At 41.9% G+C, this 27,693-nt stretch overlaps 1 protein-coding gene across 7 annotated transcripts in view; it reads left to right on the forward strand.

Moving 5' to 3' along the window:
• Positions 1-27,693, forward strand: part of ZBTB40 (zinc finger and BTB domain containing 40) — a 75,225-nt gene that overhangs the window by 14,209 nt on the left and 33,323 nt on the right. For 4 of the 7 annotated variants that reach the window (XM_072609228.1, XM_072609230.1, XM_072609232.1 and 1 more), the window contains 2 exons: positions 17,307-18,163; positions 19,132-19,265. In XM_072609228.1, the coding sequence (XP_072465329.1) occupies positions 17,377-18,163; positions 19,132-19,265 (921 nt within the window). In that variant the 5' untranslated portion in view covers positions 17,307-17,376. Of the gene's footprint in view, positions 1-14,928; positions 15,125-17,306; positions 18,164-19,131; positions 19,266-27,693 lie in introns of all 7 variants that reach the window. The other 3 variants (XM_072609231.1, XM_072609225.1, XM_072609227.1) reach the window with 2 other exon arrangements.

A 27,693-nucleotide genomic window follows, 5' to 3' on the forward strand; every position in this document is an offset into this window, starting at 1 on the left:
CTTAGCACAGTGTAGCACATAGTAGGTTTTTAATAAATACTTGTTGACATGTAGACAGAGTCTTTATCTCCGAGGAACATAAATTGCTGACAGGAAGATGAATAGGATTGAAGCAGTAAGGGGAAGAAGATTGACTAGTTGAAGAGGGTGGAGACAAGGAGAGAATGAGGAAAACTGGACTAGGAACAGAGACCCGAAGGGAGCAGACAGGTCTTATACAGGGCAATGCTGGTTCTGGACATTCAAAGATATCTTCACTTTGACATCAAAACTGTCTGGCTCTGGAGCCCCAGGCTAGCTAAGATCATAAAACAATCTAATGCATACATAGTCATTTCTGGGTTTTGTAGCAGTGGGAAAGAAAGCAGAAAGAAGGAGGGATGATGAAAATTTTCATAAGTCTTTTATCTTAGGGTCATGTTACCCAAATGGGGCTGCTGCCAAAAGGGATTATTTTAGGAACCAATTTGACCAAGACTTGAGAGATTAGCTAACTCCCTCAATATTAGAGATAAGGAAACAGAGACCTAAATGTTTTAAGTGACCAGTCCGAGATCACAGAGGTTAAGTTGAAGAGCCTAGCCTTGAACCTGGGCTTCTGATTCCCACATCCCCTGCCCTTTACATGAACACCCCTTTTGTATGTGGGTAGGATCCATGTTTGTGGAAAGCTAATGACTGGAGAAGTGAATGAAGTGGAAATAAGCCGCTAGAGAGAATAGAGGACAATAAGGGAGAGAGGAGAGAAAAGGCAAGGCTACGGGAGAAAATGAGAGTGAGGACTTGAGTCTGTCCTTTGGGGAGCCTGCTTGAGTGCTCCTTTTTCTGCACCAACAGAAGCCCATCCTGATAGCAATACTACCAATTCTAATTCTGGTTCTGACTTGCTAAAGCAGTGCAGGAGGATCTAAAAGAGCCAGCTTTCTCTGCATCCCCAGCTCTCTGGTCCTATTCCCTCCTGCCCCGGGAGCCTCAAAGTTCTAGTGGCTTTCACTTTAGCCATAGGGACACACCAAATGAGAGTGGATGGCTCAGAGATAATAATTTAAAATAACTTCATCTGCTGTGTGTCTTTGAAAAGAGTCCAAGTAGATGTAAGAAATGCAACCATTCCTTCCATCCCAGAGGCTTTTCTACTTCTAGGGTACTTCCTCACCAGCATGGTATGGTGAGAAGAGGGCAGGGCATCTGGGTTGGAATCCCCCGTCTCAGCACTTGCTAGCTGAGTGACCTTGGGTAAGTCTCTTTACTTGTGAGACTTACTTATCCCCATTTTGCCGATGAGGATACCTGCACTGATACCTCCTGGGGTGGTTGTGAGTAAACCTCCTAAGGAGTTGTTATCCTGATCCCTGAAAATTCCAGTCTCCTTTTCCCATTTCTCAAAGTTGAAACCTTGCCCTTCTCTTTTTCTTGCTATACACACAATAATAATAGCCAGCATTTGTAGTTTTCAGCATGCTAATGAGATAAGATTGTTTGATCCTCCTAGCAACCCTGTGAGATAAGGGCTATTATTATCCCCATTTAATAGATGAGGAAACTGAGGCAGATAGGTGAATTGACATGTCCAAGGTCACACTGCTCATGTCTGAGACAGGATTGGAAATCAGGTCTTCCTGACTTTAGGTCTAGCACTTTATCCACTGCAGAGAAACTGCAGTTTTTCAGTATCAAAATTATTTTGGTTTGATAGCCTCACCCCACCTGCCTCCTCTTTCCCCTTCCTTACTTTCTTATTCATTTATAAGACTAGCCCTTTCCAAAGCATGCTATTCAGCTTCCTGATGGACTTCAAGTACAGAAGGAGACATGTAGTTTTTGAACATGTCCAATATATTTGACAATGCTTGTTATAAAGATTTCTTCCTATCATTTGCTAGGGTGGGGATGGGAGTGGGATGTGGCTGGGAGAGAACATGGATTTTTGTAAATTTTAAAATATATATATACATATATATGTAGATATCTATCTATCTGTATATATATATATACAGATAGATAGATAGATAGATAGATAGATAGATAGATAGATAGATAGATAGATAGATAGATAGATAGATAGATAGATAGATGGATAGATGAAAGAGTGGCCTTTTCCAGTAGCTGTGGTTTCTGGTTGCCTAAGATTCTCTGCTAGTTCTCTGGGTCTCATTACCTTTTTTATTAGACAGATAGCTTTGAAGAAGCAGTTTTGGAGCCTGGCTAGTGCCACTAAGTTTTCATTGATGAGGAAGGTAAACTCAGAAAATCAAGCTCATAAATGACAGAAATATCTATCCCTACTAATGACAAAACCAAGGAGCTTAAAAAAATACTTGAGGTTGGGTTTTTAAATGTCAAAGTCGTTATTGGTTTGTGAGATCCTTGATTGTGCCAGATGTAAAGGTTAGAATTAAGTGAAATTTAATAGCAATTTTGAGTTACTTATGGAGTGGACGTTTTGCAAGAATTTTCCTTTTCATTTAAAGATATAAAGAGTTCTTGGAAATCCTCCTGAACTGTATCATGTATCAGCCCAGCAAAGGCAGTAAATGATGCTCATCTCAAAACCTTCTTCCATTTAACAGTCTTTAAAAGTTGTGAGTCTCTACGAATTAGCCAGAAAACAAGAGAATTACAAGAGATTTATCATGGTGAAAATATTGGTGTTGTGCCTTCTGGTATCACATAGATATTCTTAGAGCAACATTTTCATTAGAAATAGAGCGCTTGGGAAAAACATCATTTGACTCCGATAGTCATTTCTGATGTCAGGAATGCAATTTAAGATGTATTGGTTTCTCTTAGGTGAAGGTTAGTAAGAAATAGTTGTGAACAAGGAGAATTTGTCTGTAAATATTAAGTTTTGTATCATTTTAGGGTGGAGGTTACCACTGTGGGGAAAGCAAGGAGGTTAAGCATGCTGTAGCATTTGAGCAGAAACAGAGGTAACATAGGTGGCAACCCCTGGATCTATCACCTGCTTGGTGTACGGGAGAGGCGGCTCAGTTTTTTCATTTCTGAAACTGGGCCTGTAGTGTTGTCTTCCTATAAAAGGAATTGGAAGCTTTTGATAATTAATGTTTACAAGAGAAGAACTTTTGAATTGGTAGAGAGAAAGGACAGTGATAATGACACATTTTTCTTGCTGTATTCTGTGGTTTCAGTGTTGCTTCCACAACTGGGCATTCATGCTCACATTAGGGGGCCCAGGCAGGTACTGACCTATTTACAAATGGGGTGCACTGCCTGCAGCTGCCCTTGCTAGTGGAAAGCTTGATTGAAGTTTAAGAAATAGTGAAGCTTTTTTTTTTCAAGATGAGGCCAATAAAAGATTTTCACTAGCTTTAAAAAAACATTTGTGAGCTTTTTTTAAATCTTGTTTATTCAAAGCATTTTCATTAATTTGAACTCAATATTTTAAATATTATCTTACTTGTTTAGCTGTAATTCTTCCCATTTATAAATGAGCCGGGCCATTTACAGTTGGTTCAGTTACTGCATGTAAGTCTTAAACTTGTAAAATTTAGGGAACCAGTTTCCTACCTTTGAGGTAAGGGGAGTAAATATCCACTGGGCTGAGTCTCCTTCCTGTTCTCTGGCCTCCCAAGGGAAGAGAGGAAATGCCATTCCAAACACTATACTCTTCTTTCTTCTTGGGAAGAGGGGAAAGGCTGTTCTTTCAAGTCTGCTTGGTGTTCTGCCTTGGGGGATACTGCATATAACACCATTCCTTCAGCTCCTAGTACCTGTTCCTTCACTTAAACTGCCTAAGGCCTTAAGAGGACTCTACCTTGAGGGAGTAAATCTTCCAGAACTCATTTCTCAGGGATTAACAAACTCCACCTTGGTGAAACTCTCTCCATTCCAATGATTATGGAGGCATCCCCCCACCCCCAGTCAGTCAAATCTCCTTCCCTATCACCCACTACCAAATCCCTTGTTCTCATTCTCTTCAACCCTCCTGCCCCCCCCACCCCACCCCCCATTTGCCACTCCAGAGCTATCCACCCTTCCACTGTGGTCTCTGGAAAGGCAATACACTTGACTTCCATTTTACATTTTTTCCATTCCTGCTACTCCCATATTCTGGCTTACTTTTGACGACACAGCCTACCTTGCCACTCTTTGTAGCACTGGTTGCACTGGTGGGGTGGAGAAATTGGAGTACTCCCTACTGCCACTTCTAGGTTCTCCCTCTATCACCATCACTCAGTAATTTATCCTTTGAGGTTCACTTGGGCCCTCTCTACCACCCAGTCAGAATTCTGGGAGTTAACTGTCTACCAGCCTCTGTGATACTCCCTGCTTTCCTCAGTGAGTTTGGGCATGGCTTGTAGTCTTTTTCTCCTCAACTTCCACCCACATTTAGAAGATTTCAACCTACATGTTGATCCATTCTCAAACAGCCTAAGAACACAATTTCCCACAACCTGTTCCTCTACCCTACCTTAGCTACACACATCTTGGTATTGCCATCACCCACAAATGCCTTGTTTCTGTGTTCTTATTCCTCAATCACATTCCATCTCTCCTAGCCTTGTAACATCAAGCCTAGTAACTTCTTCATACCCTCTAACGATTATAGTATATATATATATATAGAGAGAGAGAGAGAGAGAGAGAGAGTGTATATATATGTGTGTGTATATATATATATATATATATACACACACATATATACATAGACTAGACCTCAATTCTTTCCCAAGATATAACCCTTGCACTAGCTACATTCTCCTCCATCTTGGCCCCTTGATGAACCAGTTCCACTCCATACTGTCTTCTCAAGGACCTATGTTGCTGAACCTGCCCTGTGTGATTCTCAGCTTTAAATCACTGCTACTTCTACTGTCTTTACTTTTAAACACATGCTGCTAAACAAAGGTGGAGAAAATCATAAAATCCTACATGCCCAAGTGGCCTCATTCCTCCTATCTTCTCCAACAGATTGCTTCCTCTCTTATCCCCATTCACACTTATCTTCAGTCTCCCCTTTTTTAATGTCTGCTTCCCTACTGCCTACAAACATACCCATGTCTCTCCTATCCTCAAGATCACTTTGATCCATCCACCCCTGCTCTCTGTTGTCCTGAACTCTCCTCCCATTTTGTGACTAAACTCCTTGAGAAGGCCTCCTGTTCTCTTCGTCTCACTCTCTTTGTAACTCTACAGTCTGGCTTCCAAATCCACAGGTGCCCCCACCTCCCCCCGCCCAAGGCTCTATCCTGGGTCCTTTTTCCATCTTTACTATTTCATTTGGTGATCTCAATCAGCTACCATGGTTTTAATTATCATCTCTCTGTCAGTGATTCTCAAATCTACTTCAGCTCTTTGCTGAGGTCTAGTCTCACATCTCCAGTTGCCTAAAAGCTTTATATCCAACACTGAATTCATTATCTTTTCACCTCACCTCATTCCTTCCCCTCTTCCTGACTCCTTATTACTATTGAGGGTAACTCTAGCCTCCTGGTCACCCAGACTTACAACTTCACAGTTATCCTCTGTTCCTCCTTTCTTTCACCTCCCATCTTCAATCTGTTGTCACAACCTGTGGATTTTATCTTTCTAACATTTCTTGAAATCTCCTTTCTTTCCTCTCCTGACACTGTTACAACCCTGGTTCAGGACCTCATTATTTCAGCCTAGACTTGCAATAGTCTGCCCACCTCAAGTCTTTCTGCTGCAGTCCATCATCCATTCAGTTGCCAATCTCTTATCATGTTACATGTCCACTGGCTCTCTATAACCTCCAGTTTCAAATATAAAATTCTCAATTTAGTGTTCAAATCCCTTCATATCCTATCCCCTCCTCCCACCTTTCCAATCTTCTAACACCTTATTCTTCCCATGTACTCTGTGACCCAGTAACTTTGGCCTCCTTACTGTTCTTCAACAAGACACTCCATCTCCTGACTGGAGGTGTTTTCTCTATCCCCTCTGCCTGGAATGCTCTCCCTCCTCCACCTCTGACTACTGACCCCCATGACTTCCTTCGAGTCTCAACTAAAATCCCATCTTCTATAGAAAACCTTCCCCAATTCCCAGCCCTGTCTCCAGAATATTTTCTTGGCAAAGATACTGGAGGGTTATGCCACTTCTTCAGTGTGTCCTCATTTTATAGATGAGGAACTAAGGCAAATAAGTGTTAAGTGACTTGCTCAGGGTCACACGGTAGGTGTCTGAGATCAGAATTGAACTCAGGTCTTCCTGACTCCAGGCCTAGTGCTCTATTTGCTGCACCAGCTGCCCCCAAAGAGACTCTTTTTGCCTTCCTTTATTTCCACACCACTTAGCACAGGGGCTATGCCAAGTATAAATAGCTGCTTCATAAAGCTTCTCAGATCCAACCCTCTTGTTTCACAAGGGAATCTGAGCCTAGAGAGGGAAAGTATCTTGTCAGCACAGAACAGTTAGAGTATAGCAGAACTAAAACCCAAGTCTCTGGATCTTTAGTGCAGTGTTCTTTCCATTACACTTTGCTGGCTTCCTTAGCACTTCTATGGACTCTCATAGGTTCAGAGGAATCAATTGGATATTGACTAAGAATTTCAATTTATATTGTCTATAGAATTGGCTTTGGTCATACTCTTTTGATTCTGAATAAGGAGCCATTTGATTAATTTTTCATAGTCAATATACATAATTGGAAATGATCATTTGTGATAGGGCTAGGAGAGGGCAGGGCAATGTGTGAAAGGTATGTGGTGAATAAAGGTGTGAAAGAGGTGAATAAAGAAATAGGGAGAAAAGAAATATGAGCATCCAGTGTGAGCCTGCAGCCTCGAGGTCACCCCTGAGTTAGTTAAGACCAGAAGAAGAATGGAGAAGCTAGTTTAGAGGGAAGCTCAGAGTTAGGAAAAGGTCTAGTGGACTTTAAAGTCTTGAGATTCACATAACCAGAGAGGTTTGCTCCCTATGCTGGGACGAACTAGAAAACCAAAGATACAGAACAGCTGACTGTTTCTTTAGTGGTGTTTAGAGAAAGCTCACATTGGATGTTACATAAAAGCTCAAAGGAGCTAGGAAAGAAAGCAGACTTTGTGAGGAGCCAGACAGAGAAACCCTAAATGGGAAGAGCTGAACTCTAGGGGCTAGGGAAGAGACAATACAGTGTTGAGAAAATGTCCAAGTCAAACAAGGATGAACTCTGTAAGCGCACTGTGTCCTTGTAATTTGCCTCTCTTTTTATTTAATTTTTACCTTGAAGGAGAACAGCATAGGATGTAAGTGACCAATGGTATTCTGGTTTGGCTGGAGGGGTACACTGGGAGCTAAGGTTGAGAAGATACTGGATTTGTGTCCTCACATGCTAAGTTCTGAGGAGTTTAGCCTTTTGTAGACCATAGATGGTAGAGATGATAGAGAGACAATAGCTACAGAGGTGGTTTGGCAAATGTTACTGAAGTTCAGTGTCTGCCATACATGATACTTGGCTAGGTGCTAAAATGCAAAAACCACACTGCTTTTGAGAAATTTGATAAGTAGAGCAGCAGGTCATATGCACTGATAGGGACTGACTGCTTGGTCATTAACTCGTTGCACTCACACATGTGGTTTCAGCTAGTTCTTTGGGTTTGGGCCAGGACCATTTTGACTTGAGGTAGGCGGTCGTCCATTGACATCTATTCATCACAGTGTCAAGAATTCCACAAGATTGGACTGACTTGGAGTCATTCCTGATCTGTGGTTTCATACAGAGTAGATCAATTCAAAACCTTCAGGAGATTGAGTCATGTCAGAAAACCTTGAGGTACTGAACTGAATTGGGCCCCTAAGCCTGTGACTATCTATTCCACTTATCTTTGGCTATATTCCCATGGTCAGTAAAGTATATCAGAGTATTCAAGGTATATGCCAAGGTTCATTGATTTCCTATTCAGCTAAAGCAGGGGTTCATAACCTTTTTGTTTTTTTCATGGACACCTTTGGCAGTCTGATGAAGCCTGTGGACTCATTCTCAGAATCATTTTATTTTATTTTTATTTTCAGTTCCAAATTCTCTCCCTACCTTCACCCTTCACCCAACCCATTGAGAAGACAAGAAATATATCACTTATTTCCATATTAGCCATGTTGCAAAAAAGAAAGAGAAAAAAATATTTGAATCTACAAGAATCCATTAGTTCTCTACCTGGAGGTGGATAGCATTTTTCATTATGAATCCTTCGGAATTGTCATGGTTTGTGTATTGATCAGAGTTGCTGAGTATTTCATCATCATCATCATCATCATCACCATCACCATCATCATTATATTGCTGTTACTGTGTACATTGTTCTCCTGGTTTCACTCATTTCACTTTACATCAGTTCAAAGTCTCCCCAGGTTTTCCTGAAACTCCCCTTAATCATTTCTTACAGCACAGCAGTTTCCATTACAATCATCTAACTTGTTAAGCTATTTCCCCATTGATGGGGATCCCCTCAGTTTCCAATTCTTTGCCACCTCAAAAAGAGATGCTATAAATATATGTGCACATATGGGTCCTTTCCCCTTCTTGTTTGATTTCTTTGGAGTATATACCTAGTAGTGGTATTTCTGGGTTAAAGGGTATACACAGTTTGAAAGCTTTTTGAATGTAGTTTCAAATTGTTCTCCCAAATGGTCGGATTAGGTCACAACTCTACCCACAGTGATTTAGTGTACCTGCTTTCCTGCAGCCCCTCCAGCATTTGTCATTTTACTTTTCTGTCATGTTAGCGAAACTGATGAGTATGAAGTGGTATCTCAGAGTTGTTTTAATTTGTATTCCCTCTTATTATTAGTGATTTAGAGCATTTTTTCATCTATTGGTAGTTTTGATTTCATCCGCTTTCTTAATTATGCTTATAAATTTGGCTCAGTTCCCTATTCATTTGAGAAATGAGACCTTGTCTCAGAGAAACATGGCTGTAAAATTTTTTTCCCCCAGTTTCTTGTATCCCTTCTAATTTTAGTTGCTTTGGTTTTGTTTGTACAAAACTTTTTTAGTGTAGTCAAAATTATTCATTTAACTTCCTGTGATCTTTTCTGTTTTTTGTTTGGAAATGAACTCTTCCCCTATCCATAGATTTGACAGGTAATTTTTTCCGTGCTCTTCTAATTTGTTTATGATCTCCCCTTTATGTACCATTTTGAGCTTATCTTGATATATGGTATGCAAGGTTGGTCTGCACCTGGTTTCTGCCAGACTGAGGACAGGGCAAGAATCAAAGATTTCACAGAGAAGGTGGCACCTGACCTGTGCCTTAAAGGAAGATGAGGATTCTTGGAGGCAGAAATGAGGAAGGATTTGGACCTCTAAGGTCACCATCCCAGAGACTCTGTGTGTTTTTGTGATGTAGTGATTGAGCATGATACAGATGACTCTGCTAGAGACATTCTAGGTGATGGGCTGCTTAAAGTATAGGTAATAATAATTAGGATGAAAATTAAATGACTATATAGGTGTGGCACTCAGCAAATCCTTATGATTTTGTGGAAGTATTGTCATTTAACAAAATATGAGTAAAGAAAACAGGGTTTTGTCTGGGTTCACATGATACCTTAGAAAGAGTAGTAGGAGTCAGGACCTGTGTTCAAACTTTGTGCAATCTGCTGCCTGCGTGACCCTGGACAAGTAATTTAACATCTCTGTGCTTCAGTTTCTACATCTGTGAAATGAGGAGGTTGAACTAGATGACTTTTAATGCCTTTCCAGCTGTTTAAGATGATATGGTAAGTGACTGATAAATAAATAAAGCGAAAAGTAGTGGAACTGTGAAAGAAAGTTGGATCCAGACCTCCCAAGACTCTGGAGTCTGAGTTGATTAAGTCCAAGTTGAGACTGATGCTTTTTGTTGGCAGTTTGGTTCTTTTTCAGGAATTTGAAAATTCCATAATTAATTGCTAGGTCTTCCAGGCACCACTTTGACCTAGAACCATACTCGGACTGGACTGGATTCCAGGCCAGCCTCAAACTAAAAGGTCTTTGATTCCCAGATGTGTGGGCAGAGCTGTACTGACCTTGGTTATACATTAAGACACATTTCCATTCATTCAGCATGGTCAGAATTAGCAGGGGTTACTGGGACCAAATGACATTTCCTTTGGAATTAGGGAAATCTGTCATGCAAAAATCAATATTCATCCTTTTCTAACCTCATCAGTCTTCTGAGTTTTATGAGATAATTTCCAATGATTCCATCAGCCTGAGCCTGACTCCTTAGGGACCTTACATGTCTTTTTCGAGCAGGTGCCTCAATTACTTGTATCCTGGCATCATCTATGTTGTGAGAAAGTTTTTTCTTTTACTTGGCTATAGAAACTCATTGTAGGAAACGAAATGGCTGTCAGCTTAATGGGGAAGAGAATAACAAGAGCTGAAACCCATGAAGTATGTCACGTGTCCTCTGGGCTTCCTCACTCTGCCTGCTTTGGGGTCTCAGATCTTGGCTGTCCACTTTACAGTCCCCCGCACTCACAGGATTCTTCTTCATATGCTTCTTCAGCTTATCATCAGTTCACATCAGCGAGCCAGTCAACTTTTAGAGATAAATGTTTACTAAGGTTGTATTGTGAGAGTAGTTGGGTCAAACATTCTCCCAAACCAGAGCATGCTCCTCCCCTTCCCTCCCCACCCCAGTACAAGTACCTACAAAGGTCAGGCTCTAACTTAGCACATGTGGCAAAGAGGGTGATTAACAACCCTTGGGAGTCCCTTAGGAAGAAGTCCCTCCTTTCCTTTATGAGCCCTCATGAAGTCCCATTAGGTATGTCATAGCTTCCTGTTGGGCTCCTTAACTCTAGTCTTGAAGTTGCCTTCTCTACTATTGTTAAACACTCCTGTCTTGGGGACAGTGCTAGGATGCTGAAGAGAAGTCTATATTTTCTGACCCTCAAAGTTCACAAGGTCATCCTTTGTTAAAAGAGGCAAGGGAGGTTCTTACTAATCTCCTCCCCTTTTCTCTAGCAGTGTCCATATTAACTTGCTATTTTATATAAGCCCCATAAGCATAACTGAGTCTCCTCAACCACTTACCCTCCCACAAAGCATCATTTTCATTTTATCTTCCAAACTGACTAAAGATTTTTTGCATCTAGTTTAATGCCTTTGATAGATTAATTCAACTCTTTACCTGGTGAAGGGAATTAAGGGGATAGAATGATTAATTAAACTGCTTCCCCCCTTACATTTATAAAATGTTTTTAGTCTTTTTATGTTACTTTTATCCTGTTTTATTTTGCAATAGTCCCGTGAAGTAGGTAGTACTGATAACATAACTTTTCTGAGCCTCAGTTTTCCTCATCTTTAAGATGAGAATAATAATAGCACTTAGCTCACAGGGTTGTTGGGAGGCTCAAATGAGATATTGCCTATAAAGTGCTTTGTGACCCTTGAATGTCAGCTTTTATTTCCATTTTACAGGGGAGGAAGCTAAAGTGCCAAGAGATTCAGGGATTTGCCTGTGGTCACATGGCCAATAAGTAGCAAGCAGAGCTGGTATTCAGATCTAGGCCCTTGGATGCCAAATCACATGCTTTCCCCCCATTATACCATCCTGCTTGTACTCTGAGATCCTTCCCTTTCTGAGAGAAAAGTAGTATTCTTCCTGGAAAGATTTTGACTGAAGTCAGAGACCTTTCTTCTCTGTCTCCACCACCACTGTAAATTCTTTTGTCTCTCAGACATTCAGTTTCTTCATCTGAAAAGTAGATTTCAACTCTCCAGTTCCTGTAGAACTTAAACAGTATGAACTAAGATGTAAGAGATTTTCCTTCAGAACAACCCTGAGGCTAACAAAAAGAAAGATGTCTGGTGTCTCTAGGAAGGTGGTTCAGCTCTGCACAGCCTGAAAGAGAAATTTGATGTAGACTTTAAAGAGATTCAGAAGAAGATGCTCGGAGTGGTTGGGAAAATGGGCCAAACGGCCTGGAACCAAGATGGGGAGGGGGACTGGACAGAGAGCTAAGTGTTGTGCTGGGGGTGAGGGTAGGGAGGAATGGGATTTGGGTAGACGTCTGGAACTAAGCTGAGAAAGAGCCTTCACCCTCCTGTCTCCAGTGTGGGCAGCTAGCAGCCAGCTGACTGTTCTGTCTCACACCTGGCTTTGTAAATGTGATGACATTCAGTTTATTCAATTAAACACTAGTGTCTTCAGGTAGACCTTTCCATTTTTCTAGCTTGGCATCTTGCCCTTCCAGCCAAGGCATTCATCATTCCAGCTGACCTTTTTCTATTGTCGAAGTCCATGGGGGGTGGGGGGAGATGGCAGGAGAAGAAGGAGGAGGAGTATTTTAAGTCTGTATTTTCAGTGTCATTTTCTTCCCCATCCATTAAAGGGACCTCGTGTCTCTTGTAAATTGTATCTTGGTTCTCACTTGTGTTTTTCTGAGTTGACTCCTCTAAGCACCTGCTATTTCTTTGTACTCCTCTTCAACGAGTTGGTCTAGTTTCCACTTGGCGTACAATTCCCATTCACATTTCAGGGCTTTATGCTGCACTTGGTTCTACCAATTAAGTGTCTCACCCCTCCTATCTCGATTCTATATCCGGATGGTCTTTTCTTATGCCTTTAATATTGTTCCTTTGAGGAACATCCGGATTTCCTCTGCTCTTTTGTTGCTTAAATGTTCTTCCCCTGGGACCCTTGACAATTTTCCCAAGCCTAGCAATTTCAGTAAATGCTTAATAACGTAATTTCAGTTGCTTCTATACAGGCACCTCCAGGACTCCACTTAGAGATCCCAACATGCAGCGTTACTTGTTTTTTTTGCCTCTCTAGAAAATTCAGTTCAGTCACTCGTTACACAAAGCCCATAACCTCCCTACAAGAGAACAAGGAAGAAAACATAGCTACAATTATTTACCTTAGCAAGGAAACGTAGTGAAACCAGCAGTTTAGATTGCACTACACACTTACACAGCCTACTTAACTCACCAGTGTCCCTTTGAGGAGAAATGAAAGATCCCACAGTCTGGACTGTGGATGGGACTGCAGAATTTCAGGAGGTCCCTGTCTCTGGTCATGGGCACTCTCTCCAGCAGTGCGGATAGCATTCTTCCTCTTCCTGTACAGTTCTTCTGTGTGCCCTCCCAGAAGTCCTCTTCACATGAGCTTTAGTATCTACAATACCTATGAGGTCTTTGCCGCTTCACTGACATTAGTGCTGTGGCAGACCATTGTTGTACCTCTAACTGTCTGCATCAGCAGCCCATTTGCTTTTCTGAACATCTATTTCCTGGGCACCTTTTGCATTGCAGATAATATAGTTCAGCCTATTCATGCCTACCATGTATCTTGGGTTCCATGATATGCAGTCATGGAGTATTGATAGAATAGATGGAGTGCCAGGCCTGGAGTCAGGAAGACTCCTCTTCCTGAGTACAAATTTGACCTCATTTGCTTATTAGCTGTGTGACGCTGGGCAAGTCATTTAGGCCTGTTTGCCTCGATTTCCTCATCTGTAAAGGGAAATAGCAAACCACTCCAGTATCTCAGCCAAGAAAACCCCAGGTGGGATCACAAAGAGTCAGATGTGACTAACTGATGAAACAAAGTAATTTTAACTGTTTTCCTATTTTTCAGACCCTTTTCAGGATCTCCCAAATTAGATACAATGATTATAAGTGCTTTCCTAGCACATAATTCTAAGAGATAATGCTTCACAAAATGTTGGACTTCGAACCAGGAAGACCTGGGTTCAAGAATCCTTCCTCAGGTTTACTAGCTGTGTGATTCCGGGCAAGTCACTGTACCTCTCTGAGGTGAAGTTTGCTCATCTACAAAAGGGGATAACAACAGTACCTACTTTACAGGGCTATTAAAAGGATCCACATGTAAAAAGATGCCATATATAAATCCTTGCATCAACGTTAATTATTCCTATTTGAATAAGGACTTAGGAGCCCCACCTAGATCTTGAATGTCTTGCTGCTGTTAATAAGTATTTCCCAGGAACTGTGAGCCTCTTCTGTTTCTGGAGATAGTCTTGCTGTAACCTCCTTTTGATGATGTTTGTCATGTTGTTTTCCCCATATGCTGACCTTTGTTACTTCATGTTTGTTGACCTCACTTTAAGTTCTGTTCCTGATGTGATTACAATTTGGTAGTAAACTTATTTAACTGAATCTTGTGGATTGGCTAAACCTGGTTTTCTACTTTAAAGCATTCTTCTCCTTATTGGCTTTTTGGACCTTTTTTGCCATTCAGGTTAGTTTATTTTTAAAGGTGTTATTTTCTTCAGCATTTTTTTGGTGAGGGTAGGGAGGAATGGGATTTGGGTAGACGTCTGGAACTAAGCTGAGAAAGAGCCTTCACCCTCCTGTCTCCAGTGTGGGCAGCTAGCAGCCAGCTGACTGTTCTGTCTCACACCTGGCTTTGTAAATGTGATGACATTCAGTTTATTCAATTAAACACTAGTGTCTTCAGGTAGACCTTTCCATTTTTCTAGCTTGGCATCTTGCCCTTCCAGCCAAGGCATTCATCATTCCAGCTGACCTTTTTCTATTGTCGAAGTCCATGGGGGGTGGGGGGAGATAGCAAGCTGACTCACTTTTCATGATTTTCTTGCATCATTCTCATTTCTCTTCCCAATTTTTCCTCCACCTCTCTTACTTGATTTTCAAAATCCTTTTTGAGCTCTTCCATGACCTGAGAACATTGCATATTTTTTTTGGAGGTTTTGGATGTATAAGCCTTGACTATGATGTCTTCTGACTTTACTCTTCCTCTTCTGAAAGGATGGAAGAAAATACTTTTTCACCAAGAAAGTAACCTTCTTTTGTCTTATTTTTCCCCTGTTTTTAAGCATTTTCCCAGCTAGTTACTTGACTTCTGAATTCTTTGTCAAGTGGAGGGTATACTTTAGGGATCTGTAGGTTCTCAGTTCCTCGAAGGTGGCACAATCAAGGGAGAGGAGTTTACTCCTCTCCTGGTCTGCGCTATGGTCTGGGAGCAACCACAAGCACTCTTTTCTGCCCAGGATCTGTGAGTAGGATCTCCTCTCCAGAGCCTCTACTAGCTCCACCATGCCAGTGCTTCTCACTCCAGGACCATCACTCAGGACTGAGACCCCAGATGGCCACTGCATTCTTCCAGGGTCTTTTGGCCGAGAGCTCCAAAAGTGAACTGCTGCCACAGTGTCTGCTGGGGCCAGACCACACACCCTTTTCACCCAGGTAAAAGAGCTTTCTCACTGACCTTTGAAGCTGTCTTTGGCATTTGTGGGTTGAGAAATCTGGGAACTGCAGCTGCTATCCATGATTCCACACCCTGGATCCTGCTCCAGTCCTGTCCTTGTCTCATGACCCAGGCTGTGCTGCCCTCTTCTCTGAGCCCGGTGCGATAGACCTTTCCTGTCAGCCTTCTAGGCTGTCTTGGGCTGGAAATCTCTTTCACTCTTTTGTTTTGTGGCTTCTGCTGCTCTAGAATTTGTTTAGAATCATTTTTTACAGATATTTTATGGACTATGAGGGGAGAGCTAGAGTAGGTCCATCTTTCTACTGCTCCATCTTGGCTCCACCTCCCTCATTTTCTACTTTAACTTTAAGGTAATGTAATACAAATGTAATCTGGTATCAGACTCAAGACCTGTGGGTTATGCCTCCAGCCTGGCCCATTTCCATCTACCATCCAGACTAATGGGGAACTGGGGACGACTATGCTTTGGGCATATAATTTTGTGGTTGTCTGCTTACTCACTTTATAGAGTACACACCATATGTTCCTAGTTTTTGTGGGTAAAAGTTAAAAATCACAAATGTGATGCCAATCCTAATACAATATGTCTGTTACTTTTCCTTTATCTCAAGGTCCATGTTCTTGCTTTAGAAGGCCATTAAATTGGGCTAACACAGTTTGTTCTTAAACTTTGTTGGTACCCATCAGGCACTGGGTCATATTCTTCCAGGTCTTGGCATGATGAAGACTAGATGCTTGTCTAATAGTTCTCCAAGCTTCAGAGTATCAAAGTGATGCTTTCCTAAATCATCAGTGAACAAAGTTTACATTCGAAAGTTTTGTGTGTGTCTGTGTCTGTGTCTGTGTGTCTGTGTGTGTCCCTCATTAAGGAAAGTCATCATTTTGACCCATTTATAATCTTTTGGCATTTCTTTTGTCTCCCATGAATACTGGCCCAAGATTTGGGGAACTCTGTTCCAGGACCTAACTCTGCCATACTAGTTTTGTACACTTGACCTTTGTAAACTTGCACCTTTGTACTCAAATTTGTAAATTGAGAAAATTGAACTAGATGATATTTAAGGTTCTTTCCAAGTCAAAAAGTTTAAATTCTGAAGATTCCTTAATACATTAGAGACTAGAATGTTTGACTTTAATGATTGAGGCAGCAGGTGCCACAGAGGCTTCTGGACCTGAAATCAGAAAGACTTGAGTTTGTATCCACTTACTAGCTGCGTAACCCTGGGCAGGTGACTTAACTGCTATCTTCATCAATTTCTTCATTTGTAAAATGAGGATAATAATAGCGTCTACCTTGCAAGACTGTTGTGTGAGAATTGTGGGAATTGAGTGAACCACACTGACTCCATCTTGCGACTCAATTCTGGGTCCAGTTCAGTCCTTTTTTATTCAGTTGTGGGTCTAGTCCAATTTCTGTCTTGTGAGAAAACTTTATTGTATTGTTTGAATCCAACCTTGCATGACCGGGAAGCTGGACCAACCCTACCTATTGCTTAGAGACCCTTAACTAAGGACCTAGGTTATGCTGACCAGAAACCGAGTCAGATTTGAAGATTAATACAAGGAATTTTCTCACAATTAGACATTTCAGACAACCCAGATATCTTATCAGAAACCTAACTCCGTACTGGTCAGTCGGTTATTGTTTCCTTGCTCCTTTAATTAAATGCAGACACTTGTGTGTGGAGGGGAGTGGGACACCTCTTTTGCTGATTTCAGGGAATTGCCCTTTTCTCTGTCCCCATCCCAACTTGGAAAGCCCCTAATCTTTTCTCCATTTAGAAATCAGATGACCTAATCTTGTATCCTAGTTTAATTTCTCTTAATTGTTTTCTTTTAATGTATAAAAATCTGTCTCCTCTTGTATTGGGGTCCAGTGCCAAGCTGAGGAGGCCTGGTCTCAATTTGTTATGCAATTGGCATTCATTGCTTAATAAATTAATATGCTTGGAAGTTTGAACCTGTTTTCTCAGTCATTTCAGGTTTCACCTGTCACAGCTGTGACATATGTTAACATGTTAAGCACTGTGCAAACTATAAGTGGTGGTGGTGGAGGAGGAGGTGGTAGTAGTAGTTGTAGTTATCCTTGTGGCTTGCAGGAACTGTGACGTATTCAATCCTGATAAAAGACTAACCCAGTATTTCTCTGATTCTCCCTAGCTGGTGCTGATCATCAAAGAGTCATTTGGCAGAAGGACTAGCAGTGCTCTTCTTGCCCCCAGCTGGAGCAATGGAACTTCCCAACTACAGCTGCCAGTTGCTGCAGCAGTTGTATACACTCTTCAAGGAGAGACAGTTCTGTGACTGCACTATTTCTATTGGAGCAGTTTATTTTAGGGCCCATAAACTGGTCTTAGCTGCTGCCAGCCTCCTCTTTAAAACATTGCTGGATAATACAGATACAATCTCTATTGATGCATCTGTTGTGAGTCCAGATGAGTTTGCTCTCCTGTTAGAAATGATGTACACTGGCAAGCTCCCTGTGGGCAAACACAACTTCTCCAAGATTATCTCCTTAGCTGACAGCCTGCAGATGTTTGATATAGCAGTTAGCTGTAAGAATCTGCTCACTAGCCTCATGAGCTGCTCTGGTCCAAGTCAAGTAATAAGAAATGTTTCTCCTCAGACAGTGGAGCTGTGCAAAAAAGATTTTGATAGGCTGCTGGTCGAGAGTCCTTCCCCAAAGAATGTGCTTGTGTCTCCCCATTCAGGAGAGGTTCCATGCCCTCCTGTGACTCTGAAGACTGACACTGTGGTGGTGGTTACTGCATTGACACAAGATGCTGGGGAAGTGAATCCTGCTATGGAGCCGCAGGAGCTCGAGCCGAATTCTTGTGCTGGCCAGGAAGAGGTCCTGGAGATTGAAATGAAGAGTGAAGCTTCATCAGCAGAGACTTCCAACACCCCCCAAAGTCATCCTCTCTCTCCTGAGAAGGAAGCGGTAGATGAGGAGAGAGAGGAAGAGGAGGCGGCAACATGTACATCTCCGAAAACGGCAGAAAATACCACAGAGCCAGGTAATTGGCCTCCAAGTCCGGTTTGAAGTCTGCCCTACCATTAGCAGTTGCCTTCTTGGTACTTCATGATTTCTGTGCTGTTTTTTATTTATATTCTTAGACTCACTCTTTAAACCTAAGTTTAACATGTGTTTATCACACATGTTTGTAAGAGCCCATTTCTCCTGCTACATGCTTCCCTTTTTTACTTTTTGTTATTTGAATTGTGTACATACATATGAGTTGTGACCCTTTCCGAACAGTGAGAGAGAATTGAAGTTGTTGTGTGGCAGTCTTTCTTCTCAGCACATGCCTTTCTGGAGTGTCCATAGTGACTCGTTCTAGACACCTCACGAGAAGGGGGACATCCACCAGAAGATGTGTTTAACCATTACAGCCCTCGAAGACCACCTCCATAGCAATGCAGGGAGTGTCTGCAGTTTGGCTTGGTGGAGGAGCACCCACCCCAACAAAGTCACAGTTCTTTTGAAGTGTTGATGGTGTTCAATAAACTGCTTGGTTAGCAGCCTTCTAGAGGGCTGGCTTAGCTACATTGAAATGACTGGCATCAGTTCCATTCAGTGTAAAGTGCTAAGAGATTTTGTGCAAGGCTGAGCTCTCTTCCTCTTGGCATACTTCTGTGAGATCCTTAGACTTGTCCTGTTCTCCCACTTTGCATCTAATAGAAGCAGCCATCCTCACTCTGTAGGAAGAGGGCCTGCCAGCAGTCAGAAGACAAAAGACAAAGAGGGGAACAGAAACATTAGTAAAACCAATAACAGTGCTCCATTTTGGATTGCTGCCCATTGTTTTAACCATGCTGAGTGTGGCACAAAGGAGGAAGCTGTGGGTGATGTTCTTGTCCTTATTGTATCTGACACTCTGGAGAGCAGCTAAGAGATGTGCCTGACCTAAAGACTTTCAGGCAGCTTAAACTGCCATTTAATCCCTTCAATTAATGATGAACTGATCTTGTTTCTCACATGCAGAGCATGAGAGGAAAATGTCTAAACTGGATTTCCTTCTGCAAAATGAAAGCATCTTATCTGAAGTGCTCTCTGTCGCCCAGGATGTCCTGAAACGACTAGAGGAGTGTGCAGACATTAAAAGTCCCCATAAGGAGGTAGGTGCTGCTTCCTTCCTTTCCCTTTGTACTCTCAGCGCATTTTAGCCGCATGTCCAGTGTATGCCACCTGCAAGGCATGGTCTTGCATGCCCAGGATAAAAAAGCAAAGCAGAAGATGCCCCTTGCCCTCAAGAAGATTCATGCTGCTTACCAGTCTTCTCTGGGCTTGCCATGAAGCCCAGCAGAATGGATACGCAGGATATTCCAGTGGCACAGATTGCTCTGAAAATTAAATTTCATTTTCTTAGCTTTTATTCTTATAGGATCAAAACTGGGTTCTTTATACTGTACTGGTCTAAAGATAGACCATGCTCCGAAAGTGTGTGCTTTTTCAAAGGAAAGAAATATTGTAGGTGTACAATGGAAAAAAATTCCATAAAGTTACTGTATTTTAAACATGTTTTTACCATTAAAATTTTTTTTAATTTCTTTCAATTCCAGTAGAGGCTTTTAATTTTTTAAAGTTATTGCTTTCATCGTTACCGTCATTGTTATTGGCCATACTCAGGTTTTGTACAAACCAGATTTTGAGAGAAGCCCAAGGCTTGCTCATGTTTTGATTGGTATGGTATATCACCAGGTAAATCCCAGGTGATGTGTAATTGCTTTGCTGGAATGAGGCAGGTAACTAAATCACTGGAATCAGCTTTATTGTTTATTCCCCTGAATGTAAATTGTTGCTTTCTCAGGAAAACTAGCCAAGCTTGATGGCTTCCTTATTAAAAGGACTATCCAGTTGTAAAGGTAGCACTTTACTGGGATTCTTTGGGCACCCCTGTTATGTGGAAGGACTTTGGAGTTGTTCTTTTTCCCTGGCTGATCAATCTAGCACCTCTGTTTTTTTAGTCTGTGTTGACTAGTGTTTTATAGTCTTTTATTTTAGTGTTTTACAGTTTTAAAAAAATAAATCTCCTTGAAGCTTCTTGCTTCCTTATCTAAATATAGAGGAGGGTGTCCAGCCCTTGAGCTGGATACCACTGACTCCCTAGAGTAGAAGCATGATGCCTGGGGGGAGGGCAGAGGAAGCCCTGGCCTGTACATTTCATCTCGAATGGTGGCGAATACCACCTTGCCTTCACTGATTCCTCTAGCTGTTTCAGGATAAAGTTTGAGCCCATTTCCCCTTAATATTACTATTGTCTGTCTTTCTCAAAAGCTTCAAAATCTTGCCTTTTTGTTTACATGTTCTTTTTGATGGAGAGGATTCTAGAGCAGTGGTGGTGTGGTCAAGGATAATTATTAGATTGTGGCTTCATTTAGCTTTGCTTTATATTCCTACGTTGTTTATCTTCCTAAGAAGTTAGATTGTTTCATTGTTATCTTTTTATTTGTCAGTGTTTGTTAAACTTAAAAAGTTTAGATCCCTTCCTAAATACAATCTTACTCTTTTTGAGGCTTGCATTTTGACACATTGTTCTGAAGGAGAGGGACCAGAAGTTTAGTCTGTGCTAGCTGTGTATTTTGTGTATTTCTTCCCTAAAATTAGTTTGTGAAATAACCTTGTATTTAGTTTGAGGAGGACACCTTGCACGATGTTCTCCTGATTTTGTTTCCTAGGAGTAGATGATGAAAAGTGGCAAATGTGTTCTCCGAGCAGTGATTACAGTAACACAAGTGAAAACTGGCGTGCTGTAGATGGTGTGAGACCGAACCCAGACTGATTAAGAAGACTCTGGGGCCTTGAATTGGAAGGGGTCTTCATCTCAGGATAATGTCACCTGCCACTTAGATGACAGACAGGGACTGTCTTTGTAGCATTTCTTCTGGGAGCAAATTCATATTTTCCTATTGCTTTTGTGCCATAGTTTATATTAACTTTCCTTCCTTTTTTCTGATCATTTTCATTTTCTTAGTGAATTAGATGTACTCAATAATGTGGGATCTTTGACTAAAGAAGGAACTTTCCCTCTTTTCGCTATTGATTTCCAAGCTTTTAAATTTTTTCCTACCTTCCTCACAAAGTTCTAAAGAGGTGCCCAAGGTCATAGAATCACAGGTTTAGAGCTGGAAGATTCTGTCTTTTCCCTCCTTACACACTTTTGTTTACAAGGCAGGTAAGTCTTCTCTTCTGTGTAAATCTGATATGTTCCATAGCAAGTAGCCCTACTCTAGAGGATTGTCTGTACTCTTGTTTGTTGTCCATTCCCTGTTGTGACAGTACAGAGTCAACTTTATTGTGAAATGAGAACAGGGAGCAAGATTACTTATATGAGATGGAGAGATGAGGGAGAAAGCTGTTCTTTGATCTTTCTCTCTGAGTCTACATAGTCAGGATAAGAGATGCAACCAGAAGGAGCATTGGAGTATTGGTAGCTTTCTGGAAAGGAAGGATAGATTGACTTAATGATATCCATCAAGTGACTGGAGACAAATCGTCTTAGAAAGGCCATGAGAGGCTGGGATGATCTGATTTCTAGTCACACTTGATATTGGGGAGGCAGAACCTAGAGGAAAGATATCCTACACAGTGAGGTCACTGGCTCTTTTGAGTACCCAGGGAGAAAGGAAAGTAAAGATAAGTATGTGATCACAACCTATTAATCTATTCCGGAGAGGGGGCAGGCAGAAGGACTGGGATTTGGGGAAGGAAGTAATCCTGGTTGAATCCTAGATGAAGAAGGGTAATTAAAGTGACTTTTCACATGATAGAGTGGGAAGAGAACATGGAGAAGTCAACCTTTTTTATATAAGGCCTGTGTCTAGGTGCCCATTGCTTTAATACACTGCCCTTATGAAAGGGCAAATCTGTTGTTTGTATCATTTTTCCAATGCAAGTAAATATACATTTAAAGCCCTCAGCACTTTGGGAGTGGCTTTGTGTGTTGGTTTTATCATAAGGTACTTAACCCCTGGGCCCCTGGCATATTGGAACATGTGACAGACAGCCTTCCATCTAGGCACATCAGCAATTTTTGGAGAGGGTTGGCCAGCAGGCCATCCTAGCCCCTGTGATTTGGGCTGGAGAACCCTGAGCAGCTTAGCTAGCTGATGGAGCCACCACTATAATTGGCTTTCTGTGGTGCAGCTTCTCACTGGGGATTTGCAAGAAGAACCAGGAGCAGGCTGTCCAGGCAGCTGGCTCCTGCCTCGGGGCTCTTCCCTCTCCCCAGATGGCCACCTTGTCTCCTCTGCTGAGCAACAAAGTTAACAAATGTTTTAATTTCACTGCTGAGGAGCTCTGCGAAGGGACAGGAAAGAGGGAGGATAATGAGCTGAGTCAGATGCCGTTGCTGATAAACGCTTCTCCTACCCACCAGCTCAAATCAGAAAGCCAGAGGGAGTTAGGACACTATGAGGAGAGCTAGATCTCCAGAAGCCTAAGAACAGAAGAAAAAAAATCGTTTGGCTTATATTGCCAGCAAGAAAAAGGCAGGATTGAAGGAGACAGCCAGACCTGCTTCACTTAAGGTGCCCAAAGGAAAGAAAATTCGTTATCCAGGAATATCAGAAAAGAGTAAACATAAGGATTCCATCACTGTGTCTGGGGTCTAGGGTCTCTTGCCTATCAATCCTGTCATAATTGAGGGTTTGAGGGTATTAGAGAATTGCCTTAACTTGCTCTTGCTCATGTAGCCAAGACTTGTTAGAGCTGGAATTTGAACTCAGGCCTTTTCTACAAGAGTACGAATCCATTAAAATGAACTTTTTAAAAAGGGTGAAGTTTTGAAATGACTTATTTTTAATATGAAGAGACATAGACAGTTATTTCAGATTTACAACCACCCTGAGATTCCATTATGAACTTTTATTTATTTATTTGTTTGTTTTATTGGGATTTATTATCTCTCCCTTCCACTGCCCTTCCCACCACAAAACCAAAACCAAAATCACCTAATAAGTCCATGAAACAAATTCCCACATTGACCATGCCCATAGATACTTGTCTCATTCTAGAGTTTAAGTCCATCATCTCTATGGTAGGAGGTGGGTGGGGTGATTTATCCTCAGTCTTCTGGAGTTAAGGTTTATCATTGTATTAATCTGGAACTTGTCCAAGACAACCCTTAGAATTGACCTGGGAGGAGTATAGAATTTTGTTAGGGAGAAAGTTAGAGAGAAAGCAGAAATGAAAAACCATCTAACCCACAAGTCCGTTGAGTACTGAGCCCAGTCCCCAGTATGTGAAGACTATGCCTCTGCCCACAAAGATTAGGAGCTGGGAAGGGGAGCTAGAAATGTTCTACTCATACCTCCTTCTTTATACTGATATGGAGGCTGAGGTCCCAGAAGGGGAAAGAATCTGTCCAAAGTCACATCAAGAGTTAGTGGCAGCGCAGGACTTCAAATCCAGGTCTTCTTACTTCACATCCAATTTGTTTTCCTTTTTCCACTGAAATAAGTCATTCTGTTGGAAATGACTGATGATCAAAGCGTAATGTACGATAAGTGTCAGAGTTTGCAGTGTGAACCCCCATCATATACATAAGTCCTGTGTTCGTTCTGCACACATTGGTGTCCATGATGCGGGGAGTGCAGAAGTCTAAATCCAGCTCTTGCCTGAGGAAGCTGAGCTTGGGATATTAAAAGTGAGTATGTATTGCAAATGAGAGGGAACTTGAATTGGGCCTTGAAGGTAAAACATGTAGAGGGTGAGAAAGAGAAGGATGTTGCAGAAATGTAGCTGGTAGTTCCCAGTATAGCAGGTCTTTCTGAATCCTGCAGAGAACTTAGTCCAACCCGAGAAAACACTGGCCCAGACCATTTTTCTGGAGTTCATGAATCTGACAGAACCTTGGTCAGCTGTATTAGCAGTGGCATTCCTGGTCTTTCTTATTGGGGGTGAAAGGATACTATTTCTGTGCTTGTAAAGTTAGGGTTTTGCTACAAGATTCTTTATCCCATAATTTCTCTCTCCAGTAAAGTTCTGAAACAAATTGTAAACAAGGCTTGCAGTCAGTCATTTACATAAAACAGGTTCAATTTGTCAGGTGAGGATAAAATAAATAATTATAGTTTCATTTGTTTTATTATCTTGTGTAACCTTGAAGAGAGGAGAGATTATCTATGACTTAAATATAGATACCTCTGTTGTGCTTGAGTTAAATCTGGTGGCTAGTTGTTTTTTTCTTTTTAAATTCTCTGCCAAATGACATGATTTAACATTATTATTAAAGTTATTTTACTAGCATTAAAACTGCCTTCAGCGTGTACAAGTGACTCCCTTGTTAGGAACCTTGAGGTATTTACATGCGTCCTACTTTGGGGCCAGATATTATTTGATCACAAAAATGTGACAGTGGAAATTCCACTATAGTTTTTGCTCCAGTTTCAGTGAACCCTTGAATTGGTTCTTGGCATCTTTCTCAGCCCCAAGCACCAGGCTCCGCGTAGGACAGGCACTTCAGAAATATTTGTTTGATTTCAAGACTACATGTTTCCCCCTCTCCCAGCTGGCCTCATGAGGGAGTCTTGACTGAAATGAGATAATGGCTGTCAGGCATTTTGAACTTACTGAAAGAAAGGTGCGCTAGGATTTAGTGTAGTTTTAGCAGTCAAATCTCATTAATCAGGACTCCAGTAAGGCAGAAATTGAGATAATCCTTACAGAGAGTGTGCTGAAAATTTACTCTTGCTTAATTAGCTTTTTATTTGTTGTTGTTGAGCCATTTTTCAATCACATTTGACTCTTTGTGACCCCATTTGGGGTTTTCTTGGCAAAGATACAGGAGTGGTTTGCCATTTTCTTCTCCAGCTCAATTTACAGAGAGGGGAAATGAGGTCAAGTGACTTTCCCAAGGTCACATAGTTAGTAAGTATCTGGAGGCTAGATCTGAACTCAGGAAGATTAGTCTTCCTGACTCCAAGTCTGGTACACTGCACTATGGTACCACCTAACCACCCATATTTGTAGCTCAGGCAAATATGTGGTATAAACATGGCTGTATGTGATAAGACCAAGACCAATTGTACAATTGTATTAAGTGGAGGCCTTCTAAGGAACACTGGGACCATCCGTGATGGCTGGCAGCTCCCTAGACCACCCTTAATGGGCAGAACAGGGGGCGGCACCAGGTGGGTCCAGAGGAACAAGTTAGCCAAATAATGTTTTAGCACCATTTTGCAACCTTCCCAGGTCCTTCCCTGGTCCTTCCCAGGTCCTTCCCTGGTCCTTCCCAGGCACTGTGGTTAAGTTCTGGGAATACAGAAACAGAAGTGAAACAGATAGTCTACCCCAGGAGAGGCAAAATGGAGAACCAGGTAAAGGAAGACAGCCTAGTACCATGGGAAAGAGCACTGGACATGGATTTAAATCCTTCCTTCAGCACTTTCTGGTTTCCTTGGACAAGTCACTTAATTTCCTTACCTTTTCCTTTCCTTGTCTGTAAATGAGGGCTTTGGACTAGTGGGCCTCTGAGGTCCCTCTTAGCTCCAGATTTCTCATCCTATAATTGTTGGAGGGAGTCCCTGACGTCTGGGGGTGGATGTCTGAGCCATGCCTAAAGGGTGGAGGTAAGCAGGAGGACAGTCTAGGTATGGGAGATGTCAGTTCAAAGGCAGAGACAGGAGGTGAAGTGTCACGTATGAGGTCTCCTAAGAGGGCCAGTTGTGCTGTGCTGTAGAGTATGAAAAGGGCAAATGTGAGATGGGGCCAGGATGTGAAAGACTTTCAGTGGCCAACTGAGGAGTGCATCTCTGGTCTTTGAAGTAACAGGCAGCCATAGGAGTTTATTGAGCAGGAGAGTGTCACAATCAGATCTCTGCTTTAGGAACATTGTTTTGTCAGGTGAAGGATAGATTAGACTAGAATGGACAGAGATGAAGCCAGTTAGAAGGCTCTTTGAATAGTCTAAGCAACAAGTGACAAGAGGTCTGTACTGTGAGAGTGACTACGTAAATAGAGAGAAGGGGGTGAATGTGAAGATTTGGAGGTAGGGATAACAAGATTTGGCAGCTGATTGTGAGAAGTCCAGGGTGATTCCTAGGGTCTTGGTGCATCTTTTCAACTGAGACTCCTCTTGGGTGTTTTATCTCTCTCTCTCTCTTTCTCTCTCTCTCTCTCTCTCTCTCACACACACACACACACACACACACACACACACACACACACACACACAGAGTTTCACATCCATCTTGTAATCCTTGTCTTGATTTCTAAGGTTTTATGTGTTTGTGTGATACATATCTACCTGCTATATATGTGTATGTATATATGTATGTATGTATAAATATACATATGTACAGATATTGTATGGGTGTATATGTACACACACACACACACAGTGATGAGGTCTGTACTTGAGAGGGGCAGTGTCAGAGGAGAGAAAGAGGTGTTTGAGAGATGGTACAAAGGTGAAATCAATAGGCCTTGGCAACAGCTTGGATATGGTTGGAGGGGCTGTGAGAGATAGTGAGGAGTCCAGAGTGACTCCTAGGTTGGGAGCCTGAGGGCCTGGGAGGATATCACAGGATTTGGGGGGAAGGTAGTGAGTTCCATTTGGGCCATGTTGAATTTAAGATGTCTGAAGGACTGTTGGAGGTGGACAGAGAAGCTGGGGCAGGATAGTTAGATTTGAGAATCCTCAGCATAAAGGTCATCAAATCCCTGGCGGCTGATGAGATCACCAAGTATAGAAGGAGAAGAGAAACGAGCCCCAGACAGAACCCTGAGGACCACCTATGGTTAGAGGGTGTGGTCTGGAGGAGGCTCCATCTGACAGGTAGGAGGAGAGCTGCGCACGAGATGTGTTAGGAGTCCTGACTTCTGATCAGTCACTATCTGCTTACTAGCCATGTCACCTGGAGCAGGTCACTTTTCCTTCACAGCTATTGTTTGAGTAAAATGGAAGTAGCCTTTGCCTTTAACCCAGAGAGATCACTCTGGGTTACACTCACATACACTCATTTTCACATATGCCCTCACACTCACATATGTGTGTGTACTCACACAGAGGTCATGTATACATCAACTGTTTTGAAGCTAATACAAAAAACCTGGTGAAATGGTGGGTGCTTATTGATTGGGGAACAGACAGGATGTGAATGCAGGTGAATGCTAGTGCGCAGCAACAGATGTGAGGAATCACAGAAACATAGGGAGTCTTTTATAAACTGTTACAGAGTGAATTTAGCAGAACTAGAATAATATACACAGTCACTAAAAGGAAGCCAAATATTGCTTAATTGTGATGACTGATTGTGGCCCTGTGTGAGCTGAGAGAACGTACCTCCTTCCTTCACTGGAGAGACCAAGGGTCATAGCTGTGAAGTGGCGCACTCCTAGCAGTGGCTTTTGTTTGAAATGATTTCTTTTGCTACAAGGGAAGGATTTGGGGATAGAATTCCTTAGAATTCTTTGTGGTCCAGCTAGAAATGAATTTTTTTAAGATATCAGGAAAACTTGAAGGGTTTTTTGTTTTTTCTTTAATGGTTTAGATTGAATTATTTCCAAGGTCCTCTCTGGCATTAATATTCTGTGATTATGTGA

This window comes from Notamacropus eugenii, chromosome 5 (genome assembly GCF_028372415.1).
Source record: "Notamacropus eugenii isolate mMacEug1 chromosome 5, mMacEug1.pri_v2, whole genome shotgun sequence".
NCBI lineage: Eukaryota > Metazoa > Chordata > Mammalia > Diprotodontia > Macropodidae > Notamacropus > Notamacropus eugenii.